The following is a 17,867-nucleotide window of genomic DNA, read 5'->3' as shown; positions in this document are numbered from 1 at the left end:
ACCTTTTGCCTTTATACTGTTTAACTACAGTATTTGAAAATACGTAGTCATATTTACAGTATTTGAATAAATTGCTAAAAAGACATGGGAATGAAGGAAGATAACTCAAGAATGAAACGATGAGGTACTTTGCATGTGTACAATGAATTACTTTGGGGCGGGGGGGTTTACGATCCAATGACAGCAAAACGTGCAAACTTTTGTGTTTTGGTGTTTTTTTTTTTGTTTGTTTGTTTTTATGTGACACATCTACATAAATGTCCTCCAGTTGTAACTTTGGCATTTGTGTTACAGAGCCACATTTATTGTTTTTGCACGGTGCACGTACAGTATGTCGTCGGATGATCTTTTCCAAAGTGATTCCCCAACTACGTACGTTAACGGGTTCAAAGTCCAAGTTTGTGTAAATGTACATAGTCCTTTTAAAATGTAAATGATAAATAACCTGGATGGGGGGGGGGGGTTGTTTTTTTTAAACCGTTTGGATGTTGTATTTAACAGATTCGACTGAACAATGTCAACAATATTTTCATGAAGTTGGATCAATTTTGGCAGTTCGACTTTATTGTGAAAAATAGATGCTAAATTTACATTGTGTGGTATGCTCATTGATGCAGCGTTAGCTGCTTCATGTTTTCTCTGTACAATTTGTCAAAAATCCAGTTTGAGATAAAAGTGATGGTTTTTGAAGTTAGAAATTGAATTAAAGATCAGCCTTGTCAAAGATTTAATATTTTTTCCATTAATGCAAATTTTCCAAACATACCAATCTGAGTTTATACAAATTTATTGGCCAGGTGAGGACACATTTGCATTGTATATTTGGTGATCAGGCTTGACAGCTCCGGTAAGACAGCTCCGGTAAATTTTAAATTTCTACTTGTTTATTTCAGTTGAATAATTTTTCGCTAGTTCTTTGTATACAAGCCTAGAATAGCAAATTAAAACGCGTCACTGCAGGTCAGCGCGTGGGACTGTGATGTGAAGTCTTGTCATTGATGCAGTGTTGTTTGATTTAAAAAAAAAGTGTCATGTTTCAAGACTCGATGTTCTTAATTTCTCAAGAGGCATATGACCACGTCACCAAAAATGACCGACTCTCTAAAGGTAGCATTTGGAAGGGTAAACTAGATTGACACGGTTATTAGAAAATGCTTAAATACGAAATACGAAATGACTTTTAATAGGGGAAACATCCACATGCCAAATTGTTATGTATGTATTTTTAGTGACTGTCAATGTAGAGTAAGTGTTAATAGATACTGGAGAATCTGTTACAGTTGCCAAACATCGCAACGTTTATCATAGCCTATGACAAAAACAATAAATAATAAATAATTTGTTTATTACGTGTTTTTATTGGAGGTCAAACTTTTTGTGACCGTCTTGTTTGGTGATGTGCTTTGATTTTTTTTTTCTTGTGAAAATAAAGCAATAAATGGCTGAACCTAAGACAAAGCGGTGTGGACTTCCATCCATCCATTTTCCGAACCGCTTAATCCTCACTAGGGTGGCGGGGGGTGCTGGAGCCTATCCCAGCCGTCTTCGGGTAGTAGGCGGGGGACACCCGCAACCGGTTGCCCGCCAATCGCAGCGGTGTGGACTTAGCAACGGTAATTTGCACATACTAATGTCATTTTTTAAGATTATGATCGTGATAATTTACCATTGGTGGTAAAACCGCATCATTTTGCCGAGGGGTATCGTTAGTGTCGTTTCCAGAGGCGTGTATCTGTTCTGTCACTGAATGATGTATATGCTTGTTAAATAACGACTGAAGTGCGCAACAGCGCACAGTATGGCACCAGCTTCCCGCCGTAGCTCAGTCAGAGCTACAGGGAAGTGGCGGGGTAAGTCGCATGTCGTTGATGTTCCAGATTCATTTGTAATTTTTTGACAATATCTCACTTTGTTTTCTTTTTCTACTGTGCTGTGTGTTTAATTAGTTCTCTGATTTGTTCTGAGTCCACATTGCTTTTTGTATTATTTAATTTTCGTTCTGCTGAGTGAAAGTTTTTACTGGTTCAGTTGATTTGAAATTGTTTTTCTGTTGCGCAGTCATACCAACGACCGAATGCGACTTGACCATAACTCCAGCACACTGTGTTGCAGGCGATGTTTGTTTCTTTTCAGTTTTACTGGATATAGTTGCCCGTGTCGTTTTCATTTGGCCGTTTGTGTTACTGGCGTGTGTCCGCAGTTTGTCACAGTCGACATTATTGTTCATTGCGCAGCTGTTTCTGCTGCGTGTGATGCGTTTATTGACACCCTGTAAATTCTGTAAATAGTTATACGATCACCCATGTTGTGGACAGGATTTTGTTGTGCATTTTGTCTTGTTATGGACGATGTTTTGTTAAGTCAGAGCTCCATGGAAGTCGCTGGTCATACCAATGACCGAATGCGACTTGACCATAACTTCAGCCACACTGTGTTGCAGGTTAATAAAAGAAAGAAAAAGCCACAATCAGAGATGAAAGTCCTCCGGATTTTCCCGGAATTCCGGGTTTTTCAAATTTCTCTGGAGAATTGAGGAAAATTTGCCTAAAATTAATCCGGATATTAGTTGACAACATTGAACGAAGACGCGTTTGAGTTCGTTGTTTTGCTTTCACGAGCGTAGCCATGTTGAGACACTGTAGCGGCAACTTAGTATCCTTTTGTTGCTACGTCAGCAGGGCATGTAGGTTTCTGACTCGTGCTTTTCGTCGACGGGCCTTTCCTTTCCACGACGACGACAAGGAAAACATGAGGCCGCCATCGTTGATCCAAAAAAAAAGATTTGCTTTATTTTCTTGAACACAAATTAAGGCTTTATCAAAATGAAAAAAGAAAACTTCTACAATACACTTAAACGAAATACGAAATCAGTTCACATGAAGTACGGTCAAAAAAAGGTGCTGCTCCATGCCCTACTGTCTTCCTAATAAAGCTTACATAAATCTAGCCTCTTAACAGACTAAATACAGGACAACCAATGGAGCCCAGATACTTTGTTTATCGATATTCTTAATGAATTTGTTCTAAATAAAATATCAAATATAAACCAAACTGCTTGCATCTATTAAATTCTAATTATTCAAAAAGCTACATATATAATTTAACCAAATTTTCCTTATGGCTCTAACAGACACTAACACTAGTAAAGAGATTTTCATCTTTTTATAAACACACTTGCTAAACCCCAGTGAAACGAATAAAAGACACTGTGGACAAGACAGTTGTGTGTGTGTGTGCGTGTGTGTGTGTGTGTGTGTACATATATACAAAAAAAAAAATCCTCATCTCATCCCTCGGGTGGTGTCCGTTACATCCACTACAACTGCTTTCCTCTGCCCTTTATCTATGATCACGATATCTGGTTGGTTCGCCATTACCATCTTGTCAGTCTGGATGTGGAAGTCCCACAGGATCTTCGCTCTGTCATTCTCCACCACCTTCGGAGGTGTTTCCCATTTTGACCTTGGGGTTTCCAGTCCATACTCCACAGATGTTTCGGTAGACTATGCCAGCCACCTGGTTATGGCGTTCCATGTAGGCTTTCCCTGCCAGCATCTTACACCCTGCAGTTATGTGTTGGATCGTCTCAGGTGCCTCTTTGCACAACCTACACCTTGGGTCTTGTCTGGTGTGGTATATCTGGGCCTCAATGGCTCTGGTGCTCAGGGCCTGCTCCTGAGCAGCCAGGATGAGTGCCTCTGTGCTGTCCTTCAGGCCAGCCCTCTCTAGCCACTGATAGGACTTCTTGAGATCGGCCACTTCAGTTATGGTCCGGAAGTGGCGGTTCTGGGGGGGGGGGGGGGGCCAGTGCCCCTGTAGCACCGATTCTGGCCCCCCCTGTAGCCCCCCCTCCGAGCGCAGATTACGCAGTCGTGCCGAGTCGCCAACGCGAAAGGTGGAACCAAAGTACGTGATTTACCATTCTAGTCGGACCCTTTAGTGCGCTGCGCCATTTAAAAATGAGCGGGAAAATGAGAAGCAGTCCGCAGAGAAGGAAATTACCACGACATGGTGCTATTTGCGTGTGTGTGCGTGTGCGCATGCGTGTGTGTGTGTGTGTGTGCGCGCGCGTGTGTGTGCGTGCGTGTGTGTGCGCGCGTGTGTGTGTGTGTGTGTGTATAGAGAGAGAGATTTTTTCCGGAATTTTCAGAAAAGTCAATTTTCAACATCTGCACAATCCATGCGTCTGGTATTATCGAGGCGGCAGCGATGTGGAGCTCAAGACAGTCGCAGTTGTGACCCCCGTCACACATGTTGTATCAAACCTCATGTTTCAGTGAGGGTAATAAACTAGATGAGATAGCTCTGTTGAAATTTATCAAAATCTGCACGTGGCAAATAAACAAAATAACTTGGTGGGTTGTCGATGACTGTGCGAGTAGGTTCAAGCTCACTTTGACCATTACGTTTAAACTTTAAATTTGGTAGCCAAACGGAACCGTGTGACGCCTCTTCCTGACAACTGCGTTACAGGCCAGCCTCTTTTGTGTTTGCACAACTTTGGTGAGCGCTATAACTCTTACATTTTCAGACATCCATAAAACACACATATTCTCTGTTGAAATGAGCATTTAAGGGAGCGATTTTGCAGTTTTCGTCGCGTATCATCACGTTATAGTCCAACTTGTCGCTTCTGTCCGGCCGAAAGAATGACATGTTCTGCTCTCATTTGCAGTTGATTTTATTTGGACTTGTTTCGGCATGGAGATTTCATTTGAAGGCAAACACGCTCTGGTCACCGGAGCAGGAAAAGGTAAACGCAAAACGCAAAAAAAAAAAGACTCTCCTTGCGGCTATCGTGGTGTTTAGCGTCCCCACTGGATGGACTTGAACACCACGATCAACGTGTTCAACCCCCTCATCTGTAATAAAATACTATAGGCTTCTCTACTAAGTAAAATATATTTCAATGTAATCCGTGCTACTCTTACATAAATGTATGCAAAAATATATTGGTACGATGTTCAAATAACGGTATGACAGTACTCATTGGTTCCTTTTTACCTTTTCAAACAACTCTGGTGCATTTTGATCATATATAATTAACTCTTGTTCGTTTGGAGAATTTTATTGTATAGCGAGACTGTGCAACAATAATACAATTATCGTTTCTTGGTGAAGTTTTTGCAGATTAGGTTATATAAATCGTCATGCCAAATTTGTCTTTCTTACGAGAAAATGTAACGCCTTCCTGAAGGGAAGACTTTGTTGACAGACTGCAGGTGTGTATTTTGTTTGCACTTTTTTCCCAAAATGATACGAATTCATGTCAAATGAATTGATTATTCATTTGTGCCTGTGACCCAAGTGAAGATAAAACGGTTCAGATAATGGCTGGATCTGTGTTTAAAATGACATTCATCCCTGAATTCAATTTTTGTCACACCGCGATGAGGGTCGTTTGTGTTTGTCGTCTCACCTCCTGCTTTATTTTGAAAGACTAATTCTCCTCCCGTTTCAGGTCACTTACCCTTCCTCTTGTGCCAGCCTGATTGTCAACCCCACTGTGATTGTTTCCACCTGTTGACCCCTTACCTTGTGTTTAACCCTTTAATACGCAACATGGGTCATACTCATAAGTGACCCGGCTGAGTTTTGATTTTCAATATCTTTGTTGTAAATTAATTTTATCAATCAGTCTTCAAGGTGTTCCTCAATTAACTTGTTTTTGACCCTCAGACACAATTATTTTATATTTTCCTTTCTTACTTTTTGAATAAAGAACATTTTTATATCACTACCCTGCTAATGCACAACAATGGTCTAAAATGACCCATTGATTTACTAGCTATTGCATTTGGAGAGAAAAGACATTTCACAGCTCTGCACAAGTCCCTTTGCCCATCTCTAAGACAGGTAAGTATTGTTTTTCAATTCCTCTAACGTTGCCTGAAAAAATATTTGGTGAGAAATTTAGGAGAGAATGTCACCCAACAATTGTGCTGTGGAATCAGACAGATCAGCGAATATACAGGACAATGGCGAAAGTAAGTTTTAGCACAATGCCTACATCAAAATGTATTTTGTTTTTTATTTGATTTGTTTATAGGCAGAATCGAATAACATGCAATGCAGCCAGTTGACAAAGTTGTTAAACGATGGATACAGCTCAACTCAATAGTTGTGTTCTCTGTTATCAAAGCTATGTGACAAAATGACAAATAAACACATTGCAAATATGAAACACAAATGTTTGGCCCCCTTCACTGCTAAAATAATGACTTGAAGCAAATTATGATTATAGTTTTGAGTCATTTAGTCACACTTGGATGAATGGGTAAATCCTGACCCATGTGTGTAAACTTTATGAACAAAAATAGTTTTTTTATTATGACATTAAGTATGAAAAGAAGAATATAAATAATGATCGGTGGTAATCAAAAACAAGGTATCTAAAGACCCCTTGGAATATCTGATGATAAAATTAATTGATTTCAAAAGATAGAACAAAAAAATACTCACCCAGCATGAAATAACCTGGAAAATGAATGCGGGTCATTTTTGACCGATGTTATGCATTAGAGGGGGTGTGGTTATGTTGTGCATCAAAGGGTTAAATGGTTCTTGTCTCCCTTTGTCCTGTGCCAGTGTGTTTCGTTCTTGTCTTCTTGTATATATTGTTGTATATATGATATTTGCTCCACGTACAGCACTTTGTATACAGCGGTGGTTATTTTAAAGTGCTCTATAAATACACTTGAGAAGAGTTGCGCATCCACTCCAGCCTCTCGCCACAGATCTGATCAGTCCTTGCGCTGTTTCCACAGCCTTGCCGTTTCGAGTTGTCAGTGGCTGATCCTCAAATAAATCTTTTTCACTTTGAACGATGCAACTATGTCCTGTCTGTGTCCAAGCCTGGTTCTGACAGTTATTGTTTAAGCCGGAACAGTAGTTTGCGTTACATTTTACGTTGGGTTATATACATCATTGTAAATAACCCAACGTTATATGGGATATACTGGATATACATCAGGAGACACCTGATACACGACTTCCGTCTAAGTTCAGAGGTCATGAGTTCATATCTGGGCTCCGCTAAGAGGTATAGAAAATGGATGCGTGAATCTGTAAATTTACATTACAATACTAGGGTTATATTAACACATTTTAATATAAAAAAATCCTAACAATGAGTCCCTATTTTGAATATATGATTAAGTGGTCATATTTACATTATCATCGCTTTTCGATTATTTTGGGGACTGTGTGGTCCTAAACATTCAACAATTTGTTTTTGTTGTATTAATTCACACTCCCATAGATTTTGTATGTACTGTCCCTCAGGGATTGGCCGGGCCATGGCTTTGTCGCTGGCGCGTTATGGTGCAATTGTCACAGCGGTCACCCGGACGCAGTCCGACCTGGACAGTCTGGTGCACGAGGTACAGGATTAGTAGTATTCAAAGTATTCCAGTTTACTTTTTTTTCCTCCTGCATCCATGTGTCTCTTTTCTGGTGTGTTGCCATAGTGTCCATCCATCGTCCCTGTGCGTGTCGACTTGGCAGACTGGGGGGCCACAGATGCCGCCCTCAAAAACATCGGTCCCATTGATCTACTCATCAATAATGCTGCATGTGTCACACTCCAGCCATTTCTTGAGGTCACACCTGACCAATTTGACCAGTAAGTCAATTCGTGAACAAGGTTATCATGAAACTAACAAAATAACTCCAACTGAAATTGGAAAGTGAAAATGTGGCCAAGTAAGTCAATGAAGTGTCTTCTTCCTAGGTCCTTCACTGTGAATGTGAAAGCAGTGCTGCATGTCTCCCAGGTATAAATGAAGAATTGACTGTTTTTGAGCAGCATGTTGAGGAGCTTCTTTTACTCCAAACCGTTTCCACCGAATATAAGAAGGCTACCGTATGTGTGTGGCAGGTCGTGGCACGTGGGATGATAGCCAGAAGATCAGGAGGCTCCATCGTCAATGTGTCTAGCCAGGCGTCACAGTGTGCCCTCAAAAACCATACTGTCTACTGTGAGTAAACCAAAGGTCCATATTAGTAGAACTGACTTTTTAATTGTTGCTAAGAAAGAGCAAGTGACAGACAGCAAGGATAGAGTGACAGAGAGCATTCCCAGGGGAGAGAGAGAAGTGATTGGAGCAGACTTAAATCGTCATGTAGGGGAAGGTAACAGAGGTGATGAGGAAGTGATGGGCAAGTTTGGCCTTCGAGATAGGAACTTGGAAGGACAGGCACTGGTAGACTTTGCCAAAAGACTGGAAATGGCCGTTGTAAACACCTATTTCCAAAAGAGAGAAGAACACCTGATAATTTACAAGAGTGGAGGCAGGTCCACACAGATAGATTATATCCTATGCAGAAGAGGTAATCTGAGGGAGGTTAACGACTGTAAGGTGGTTACAAGAGAGAGTGTAGCCAAACAGCATGGATAGTCGTGTGCAAGCTGACAATGGAGGTGAGGAACAGAAAGAGGGTGAAGACAGAGAAGAAAATAAAATGGTGGAAATTGAGGAAAGAGGACTGTTGTGAAGAATTTAGGAAGGAGGTAAGGGCAGTCCTGGACAGCGTTGAGGATTTCCCAGATGATTGGGAGACTACTGCAGCAGTGATTAGGGAGACGGGCAAGAAGGTGCTCGGTGTGGCCTCACGACAGAAAAAGATGGACAAAGAGACCTGGTGGTGGAATGTTGAGGTTCAGGAAAGTGTACAGAGGAAGAAATTAGCGAAGAAGAGATGGGATAGTGAGAGAACAGAAGAGAACAGGCTAGAGTACAAAAAGATAACAAGGGGAGTGAAGAGAGAAGTGTCCAAGGCCAAACGGAAGGCATATGAGGAGTTATACGAGAGGTTAGACACAAAGGGAAGGTGAAAAAGAATTGTACAGGTTGGCGAGACAGAGAAATCAGGCTGGGAAGGATGTACAGCAGGTGAGGTTGACTAAAGACAGAGAGGGAAATGTCATTACGAGTGAGGAAAGTGTGTTGAGGAGATGGAAAGAATACTTTGACGAGTTGTTAAATGAGGAAAACAATAGGGAACGTAGGAATGAAGAGCCAGAGAGGATGAAGAAGAAGGTCGATCAGGTTAGAAAGAATGAAGTCAGGAAAGCATTAAAAAGGATGAAGAGTGGTAAGGCGGTTCGTCCAGATGACATACCAGTGGCGGTATGGAAGTGTCGGTTGATTTTCTGACTAGGTTGTTTAATAGAATATTAGACACAAACAAGATTCCTGATGAGTGGAGGAAGAGTGTCCTGGTATCAATTTATTAGAAGGGAGATGTACAGAGTTGTAGCAACTACAGGGGGATAAAGTTGATGAGCCATACGATGAAGGTTTGGGACAGAGTAGTTGAAGCCAGGTTGAGACAGGAAGTGGAGATTTGTGAACAGCGGTATGGTTTCATGCCGAGGAAGAGCACCACAGATGCAATATTTGCCCTGAGGATGCTGATGGAGAAGTACAGGGAAGGCAGGAAGGAGCTGCACTGCGAATTTGTAGATTTAGAGAAGGCTTATGACGGTGCCAAGAGAGGAATTGTGGTTCTGTATGAGGAAGTCAGGGGTTGCAGAGAAGTACGTTAGGTTGGTTCAGGACATGTATGAGAATAGTACAACAGTGGTGAGGTGTGCAGTTGGATGGACAGAAGACTTCAAAGTGGAGGTAGGACTGCATCAAGGATCGGCCCTGAGCCCCTTCTTGTTTGCTATGGTGATGGATAGATTGACAGATGAGGTCAGACAGGAGTCGCCCTGAGAGTAGGCAGCAGCTACAAGAAAACCTAGAAAGGTGGAGGTTTGCACTAGAGAGAAGAGGAATGAAGGTCAGTCGTAGTAAGACAGAGTACATGTGCATTAATGAAAGGGAGAGCAGTGGAACGGTGAGGTTACAGGGAGCAGAGGTGGCGAAGGTACAGGAATTTAAGTACCGAGGATCAACAGTGCAGAGCAGCGGAGACTGTGGAAGAGAAGTGAAGAATAGAGTGCAGGCAGGATGGAACAGCTGGAGAAAAGTGTCAGGAGTGATTTGTGATAGAAGAGTGTCAGCTAAGGTGAAGGGAAAAGTTTACAGAACAGTTGTGAGACCAGCCATGATATACGGTCTCGAGACACTAGCAATTGGCAAAAGACAGGAGGCAGTGTTCAAGGTGGCTGAGTTAAAGATGCTGAGATTCTCCTTAGGAGTGGCAAGGATGGACAGGATCAGAAATGAGGTCATCAGAGGGACAACTCAGACAGGAACGTTTGGAGAAAAAGTGAGAGAGGCCAGACTGAGATGGTTTGGACATGTACAGAAGAGAGACATGGATACATTGGTAGGAGAATGTTAGAGATGGAGCTCCCAGTTAGGAGACAGAGAGGAAGGCCAAAGAGGAGATTCATGGATGCTGTGAGGGAAGACACGCAGGTAGTTGGAGTCAGAGTAGAGGATGCAGAGAACAGGGAAAGATGGAAATTAATGACTCGCTGTGGCAACCCCTGAAAAGGGACAAGCCAAAAGGAGAAGAAGAAGAAGAAGCAGCTAAGAAAGAGCACAATGTCTCTTGATTCATCTTGTATTTGATACACCTTTCAGGTGCCACGAAAGGAGCACTGGACATGTTGACCAAAGTCATGGCTCTGGAGCTGGGACCCCATCAGGTACTCTGCGTTATCGGATGCATAGTAGCATTTACCGTATTTTCCACAATAGAAATGTTGACTTTCTTCCGCAACCACTATTTCTTTGTTATTAGGTGGATGTAGCTCCTAAGTAACAAAACGAGGGCACGGTTTCCAAATGACGGGTGTTTAATTGTGTCTAGGGTTGCCTTTGTACAGCCAACACCGCGAAAACTGTTGGTAAAATACATTCAGCAATTTATAATAGAGATACAACAAATGAGGCTAATACAAAAATGTGGGCTAAAGCTAACCTCATTGCCGCCTGCCACTTCGGAGGTCTTGGGCAAACAAAAAAAATACACTTTCGGGTTCTACATGACAAAATATAACAATTACAATCAGGTCTTGCATTTAGTTTCATATACACAACCAAATAAATCACAAATACCTTCAACAGCGAGTGAACAGTCCTTGTAGCTGCTGCTCTTCGTATGTCTTGCGTTCAAGTGTCTGCACGTGTCTGGGCAAAACCACCTTACCACAGCGCAAGTCTCGCGATCATAGCAATAAAATCAAAATAACGAAACTTAATTGTACAAAATAAATATTTCACAACGTGAATAAATAATGTACATAAAACAAATAAAAGATGTCCTCTTTGCCTTGAAGTTGAAACAAAATACGATTCATTTCCAATTAAACTATTGTGATGACACTTCCAGTGGAATAATAATAACCCTTTCTTGCACAACAAATGATTGGTGGACGAGGGGTCATTGTACCTGACTTGCATCGTAGTACGGTTGTATTATATACACTTTATCGCTGTTATTATGAAGTCTTACCGAATGTCCCGTCTGGCCTTTGTTGTCAGATTCGCGTGAACAGCGTGAACCCCACCGTGGTGTTGACGGAAAGGGGCCGTCGAGGTTGGAGCGAGTCGGAGAAAGCGAAGACCATGATATCCCGCATCCCGCTGGGCCGTTTTGCAGGTTGGAGTCGGCAGTCTTGACTGCTCCTTTGCCTTGATCGCAATTAGCCTCTGCTTGTTCAACGTTAATGTTCTATAATATCGTACATCTGAAAGCATGTTTTTTTCCCCCCCATCACATTATCTCGGTTGTTAATTTTTACAACCATCGCCGATTTGATTTGAAAGCAATTGTCAAGTAAGTAGTACAGCTTGTAGGTCACATCAAAGGTGAACAACGTTTGAAATGATTTAACTTGATCTCTTTGTATGATAATAACCTCGCATTTGAACAGGGGGTGTGTAGACATTTTAACATTATCAACCACATAGTTTGCTATGCCAGCCCAAAAAACAAACAAAAAAAATCAATTACAGTGATCCCTCGCTACTTAGCGGTTCACTTATCGCGGTTTCAGTGTATCGTGGATTTTTCCAAAGTACTGTATTCAGAAAAAAAAGGCTGAATGACTCGGAGGTTTTGTACATGCCTGTACTGTAAATCCAGCGGACACTCATTCAAGGTTGGTTCCGGGTGCGACATCGGCCAATGACAGCACCGATTGGATTTATCCCATGAGCTGATTGGCTCCGCGTCTTCACAGCCCCGCCCAGCACCTTCAGTCTCATCACGCTGGTGACTGTCTGGCATACTGTCTCTTCTGTTGCTTCTACATGCGCGTCAGAGAGAGAGAAAGAGGGGACGGGTGTTGGCCTGCCCGAAAGCAGCAGCACCACCGTCTCTCTTTGCCTCCTTGTTATGTTCAATAAAACACGTGGAGACTGACGGTGCTCACTGCCGTTTATTGTCAGTAGCCACCTTTTATATCAACACTTTTCGGCAACCGTCCACTTTACGGCCATGATGTCACGCCGTCGTAACATGACCCTGTGACCCGATTAATTGTCTTATTATGATATATTCCCCTCCGTGAGCCGTCACCTTACCGTGGTGGAGGGGTTTGTGTGTCCCAATGATCCTAGGAGCTAAGTTGCCTGGGGCTTTATGCCCCTGGCAGGGTCACCCATGGCAAACAGGTCCTAGGTGAGGGACCAGACAAAGGACGACTCATAAAACCCCTTATGATAAATAAAATCAATGGCACTCAGTTTCCCTTGCCCGGACGCGGGTCAGCGGGGCCCCCCTCTGGAGCCAGGCCTGGAAGTGGGGCTCGTTGGCGAGCGCCTGGTGGCCGGGCCTACACCCATGGGGCCCGGCCGGGCTCAGCCCGGAGAGGCAACGTGGGTCCCCCTTCTCATGGTCTCACCACCCGTGGGAGGGGTCAAAGGGGTCGGGTGCAATGCGAGCTGGGCGGCAGCCAAAGGCGGGGACCCTGGCGGTCCGATCCTCGGCTGCAGAAGCTAGCTCTTGGGACATGGAATGTCACCTCTCTGGCAGGGAAGGAGCCCGAGCTGGTGTGTGAGGCAGAGAAGTTCCGACTGGATATTGTCGGACTTGCCTCCACACACAGCCTGGGTTCTGGTACCAGTTCTCTCGAGAGGGGTTGGACTCTCTTCCACTCTGGAGTTGCTCACGGTGAGAGGCACAGAGCAGGTGTGGGCATGCTCATTGCCCCCCCCGGCTCAGTGCCTGTACATTGGGGTTCACACCGGTAGACGAGAGGGTTGCCTCCCTCCGCCTTCGGGCGGGGGGACGGGTCCTGACTGTTGTTTGTGCATATGCACCAAACAGTAGCTCAGCATACCCACCCTTTTTGGAGTCCTTGGAGGGTGTGCTGGAGAGTACTCCTGCTGGGGACTCCCTTGTTCTGCTGGGGGACTTCAATGCTCACGTGGGCAATGACAGTGAGACCTGGAGGGGCGTGATTGGGAGGAACGGCCCCCCCGATCAGAACTCAAGCGGTGTTTTGTTCTTGGACTTCTGTGCTCGTCACGGACTGTCCATAACGAACACCTTGTTCAAACATAAGGGTGTCCATATGTGCACTTGGCACCAGGACACCCTCGGCCGTAGTTCGATGATCGACTTTGTGGTTGTGTCATCGGATTTGCGGCCGCATGTTTTGGACACTCGGGTGAAGAGAGGGGCGGAGCTGTCAACTGATCACCACCTGGTGGTGAGTAGGTTCCGATGGTGGGGGAAGATGCCAGTCCATCCTGGCAGACCCAAACGTATTGTGAGGGTTTGTTGGGAGCGTCTGGCGGAATCCCCTGTCAGAAAGAGTTTCAACTCCCACCTCCGACAGAGCTTTCCCATGTTCTGGGGGAGGCGGGGGAAATTGAGTCCGAGTGGACCATGTCCCGTGCCTCTATTGTTGAGGCGGCCAATCTGAGTTGTGGACGTAAGGTGGTTGGTGCCTGTCGTGGCGGCAACCCCCGTATTCGCTGGTGGACACCAGCAGTAAGGGATGCCGTCAAGCTGAAGAAGGAGTCCTATCGAGCCTTTATGGCCTGTGGGACCCCAGAGGCAGCTGAAGGGTATCGACTGGCCAAGCGGAACGCAGCTTCGGTGGTCGCCGAGGCAAAAACCCGAGCGTGGGAAGAGTTCGGTGAGGCCATGGAAGCCGACTTCCGGACGGCTTCGAGGAAATTCTGGTCCACCATCCGACGTCTCAGGAGGGGGAAGCAGTGCACCACTAACACTGTGTACAGTGGGGATGGGGCACTGCTGACTTCGACTCGGGACGTTGTGAACCGGTGGGCAGAGTACTTCGAAGACCTCCTCAACTCCACCAACACGTCTTCCTTGGAGGAAGCAGAGTCTGAGGACCCTGAGGTGGGCTCTCCTATCTCTGTGGTTGAAGTCACCGATGTGGTTAAAAAGCTCCTCGGTGGCAGGGCCCCAGGGGTGGATGAGATCCGCCCGGAGTTCCTCAAGGCTCTGGATGTTGTGGGGCTGTCCTGGTTGACACGCCTCTGCAACATCGCGTGGTCAACGGGGAGAGTGCCTCTGGATTGGCAGACCGGGGTGGTAGTCCCTCTTTTTAAAAAGGGGGACCGGAGGGTGTGTTCCAACTACAGAGGGATCACACTCCTCAGCCTCCCTGGTAAGGTCTATTCAGGGGTGCTGGAGAGGAGGGTCCGTCAGGAAGTCGAGCCCCAGATTGAGGAGGAGCAGTGTGGTTTTCGTCCCGGCCGTGGAACAGGGGCGGTTCTGGATCAATTTCACTGAGGGGGCCAGGCTGGGGCCAGGGGTTTTGATGGGGGGGCACATTCAACCCAGGGCTAAAAAGACACATTCGAAATCTTATTTGACTTTTTATTTCTTCAGACTTTGAAATTGTAGTCATAACATTACAGTGATGAGAAAAAAACAGTATTAGGAGGGCTAAAATGTCTGCAAGCGTAACAATACGCCGTGTCCATCTGTTGAGAATATTCAAGCCAGGGGATGATATGGTACCAGCCTGCCGGGGACAAAAATTGCAAATACACTGAAGCTAGATGTTTTACATGCATATAATCATCCAAATTTTAAAAGGCAATGTCTTATATATTGATCCTGTTAAATTAAAATAAAAAGGGAGACTAAAAAAGTTACACACACACACACTCACACACCGCGCACACACGCACACACACGCAAATAGCACTCGTGTCGTGGTAATTTCCTTCTCTGCGGACTGCTTCTCATTTTCCCGCTCATTTTTAAGTGGCGCAGCGCACTAAAGGGTCCGACTAGAATGTTAAATCACGCACTTTAGTTCCACCTTTCGCGTCGGCGACTCGGCACGACTGCGTAATCTGCGCTCGGAGGGGGGGCCACAGGGGGGGCCAGAATCGGTGCTACAGGGGCACTGGCCCCCGTTGCCCCCCCCCCCCCCCGAACCGCCACTGCCGTGGAACAGTGGACCAGCTCTACACCCTTAGCAGGGTCCTCGAGGGTATGTGGGAATTCACCCAACCAGTCTACATGTGTTTTGTGGACTTGGAGAAGGCGTTTGACCGTGTCCCTCGGGGAGTTCTGTGGGGGGTGCTTCGTGGGTATGGGGTACCGAACCCCCTGATACGGGCTGTTCGGTCACTATACCACCGATGTCAGAGTTTGGTTCGCATTGCCGGCAGTAAGTCGGAATCGTTTCCAGTGGGGGTAGGACTCCGCCAAGGCTGCCCTTTGTCGCCGATTCTGTTCATAACCTTTATGGACAGAATTTCTAGGCGCAGCCGAAGCGTTGAGGGGGTCCGTTTTGGGGGCCTCAGTATTGCATCCCTGCTTTTTGCAGATGATGTGGTGCTGTTGGCTCCTTCAAACAGGGCTCTCCAACTCTCACTGGAGCGTTTCGCAGCCGAGTGTGAAGCGGTTGGGATGAAAATCAGCACCTCCAAATCTGAAACCATGGTCCTCAGTCGGAAAAGGGTGGAGTGCCCCCTCCGGGTCGGGGGGCAGATCTTGCCCCAAGGGGAGGAGTTTAAGTATCTTGGGGTCTTGTTCACGAGTGAGGGCAGGAGGGAGCGAGAGATTGACAGGCGGATCGGTGCAGCGTCTGCTGTGATGCGGACGTTGTATCGGTCTGTCGTGGTGAAGAAGGAGCTGAGCCAAAGGGCGAAGCTCTCAATTTACCGGTCGATCTACGTTCCAACCCTCATCTATGGTCACAAGCTATGGGTCGTGACCGAAAGAACGAGATCCCGGATACAAGCGGCCGAAATGAGTTTTCGCCAGAGATAAGGTGAGAAGCTCGGTCATCCGGGAGGGGCTCAGAGTCGAGCCGCTTCTCCTCCACATTGAGAGGAGCCAGATGAAGCCTGAACGCCTCCCTGGTGAGGTGTTCCGGGCATGTCCCACCGGGAGGAGACCCCGAGGAAGACCCAGGACACGCTGGTGAGACTATGTCACCCAGCTGGCCTGGGAACGCCTCGGAATCCCCCGGGGAGAGCTGGAAGAAGTAGCTAGGGAGAGGGAAGTCTGGGCTTCCCTGCTAAAGCTTTTGCCCCCGCGACCCTGCCCCGGATAAGCGGTAGAAGATGGATGGATGGATGGATGTCTTATTATTAACACATTGGCTGCGTGGGGATAGCTGGCCAGGAGCTTGCTGGAGGCTAATGAGGGCCTTCTACGCCACCAGCGCAAGTCTCTTCGCTTCTCTGAAGGCAATGCTGACGAATGGTAATTACTGTATAAGGTTTTATAATTAAAGATTTAAGTAAATATGTGTACTGCTATAGTCTCTGTCTCAAATATGTCAAGAGTAAATACTTTTTACATATTTTAAACATGCTGGTACCCACAAACCCTGACACCAAAGTTCCTAGGGCAGGGCAGCTCCTACTTTGCAGATCTTCGGGGGGGGGGGGTTTGCGCGCGCGCGGGGGGGGGGGTGTTCTGGTCCGCATTAACTGAGAGAAGTGAGGGATCACTGTTAACAAAAAGGGTAGGAGTGCCGTGTCTCACCAACAGAGGGGAACAAACACCACAACCCTGCATCCTCCTTATGATGGAGGCCAGCAAATTTACGTTTTGACTTCCATATCGGTACTTTCAGACGCACATTTTTTTTCATGCAGTTAAAAAACTTGAAACCCCACATTTTTTTTATGTGTGTGTGTCTGTTTGTGTCCAGAGGTGGATGAGGTGGTGAACAGTATTTTGTTCCTGCTGAGTGATAAGAGCACAATGACAAATGGAGTGGCCCTCCCACTGGACGGGGGGTTCCTGGCCTGTTAAACCAGCACAACATCACCATCAACTCTTCAGCAGTCGTCTGTTTGGTGTCTCGTCAACATTATATTTAGACTCTCTTAAGGTAGCATTTGGAAGGGTAAACTAGATTGACACGGTTATTAGAAAATGCTTAAATACGAAATACGAAATGACTTTTAATAGGGGAAACATCTACATGCCAAATTGTTTCTTTTTACTGAAAAATAATGTATTTAGTGACTGTGAGTGCAGAGTAAGTGTTTATAGATATGATACTGGAGAATCTGTAACAGTTGCCAAACATCGCAACATTTATCATGGCTTATGACAAAACAATACAAATAAATACATTTTATGGTTCATTTCGTGTTTTTATTGGAAGTCAAAACTTTTTGTGACCGTCTTGTTTGGTGATGTGCTTCGATTTTTTTTCTTGCGTAAATAAAGCAATTTATTAGGCCGAACCTAAGACAAAACGATGTGGACTTAGCAACGGTAATTTGCACATACTAATGTATTTTCTTGAGATTATGACCGTGATCATTTACTATTGGTGGTAAAACTGCATCATTTTGCCGAGGGGTATCGTCAGTGTCGTTTCCAGAGGCGTGCATCGAACCTCATGTGTAGGTGAGGGTAATAAACTAGATGAGATAGCTCTGTTGAATTTATCAAAATCTGCACGTGGCAAATAAACAAAATAACTTGGTGGGTTGTCGATGACT

General features: G+C 45.2%; 1 protein-coding gene and 1 pseudogene across 1 annotated transcript; both read left to right on the top strand.

Annotated features, from left to right (window-relative positions):
• Positions 1–1,810: 1,810 nt before the first annotated feature.
• On the top strand, positions 1,811–17,451 carry LOC147190230 (L-xylulose reductase-like). Its single transcript, XM_086138437.1, has 9 exons — positions 1,811–1,850; positions 4,676–4,753; positions 7,285–7,382; positions 7,470–7,624; positions 7,733–7,775; positions 7,880–7,979; positions 10,542–10,606; positions 11,445–11,562; positions 17,063–17,451. Exons 2-9 carry the CDS (start codon positions 4,702–4,704, stop codon positions 17,164–17,166), a joined length of 735 nt encoding a protein of 244 aa, XP_085994563.1. The 5' UTR covers positions 1,811–1,850; positions 4,676–4,701; the 3' UTR covers positions 17,167–17,451.
• LOC147190231 (uncharacterized) lies at positions 8,402–10,448 on the top strand (annotated as a pseudogene).
• Positions 17,452–17,867: the final 416 nt, after the last annotated feature.

The sequence above is a fragment of the Hippocampus guttulatus genome, chromosome 19, assembly GCF_054856545.1.
Source record: "Hippocampus guttulatus isolate MCC_2025c chromosome 19, RoL_Hgut_1.0, whole genome shotgun sequence".
In the NCBI taxonomy this organism is placed as follows: domain Eukaryota; kingdom Metazoa; phylum Chordata; class Actinopteri; order Syngnathiformes; family Syngnathidae; genus Hippocampus; species Hippocampus guttulatus.
Note: the sequence above shows the minus strand (reverse complement) of the source record. Positions and strands in the feature narration are given on the sequence as shown.

Bases quoted from the DNA above. Each gene is read 5' to 3' on its own strand.
- LOC147190230 (XM_086138437.1), top strand. From the start codon at position 4,702: ATGGAGATTTCATTTGAAGGCAAACACGCTCTGGTCACCGGAGCAGGA. The intron at 4,754-7,284 runs GTAAACGCAAAA...ACTGTCCCTCAG, and splicing joins GGTCACCGGAGCAGGAAAAG to GGATTGGCCGGGCCATGGCT. The intron at 7,980-10,541 runs GTGAGTAAACCA...TACACCTTTCAG, and splicing joins CAAAAACCATACTGTCTACT to GTGCCACGAAAGGAGCACTG.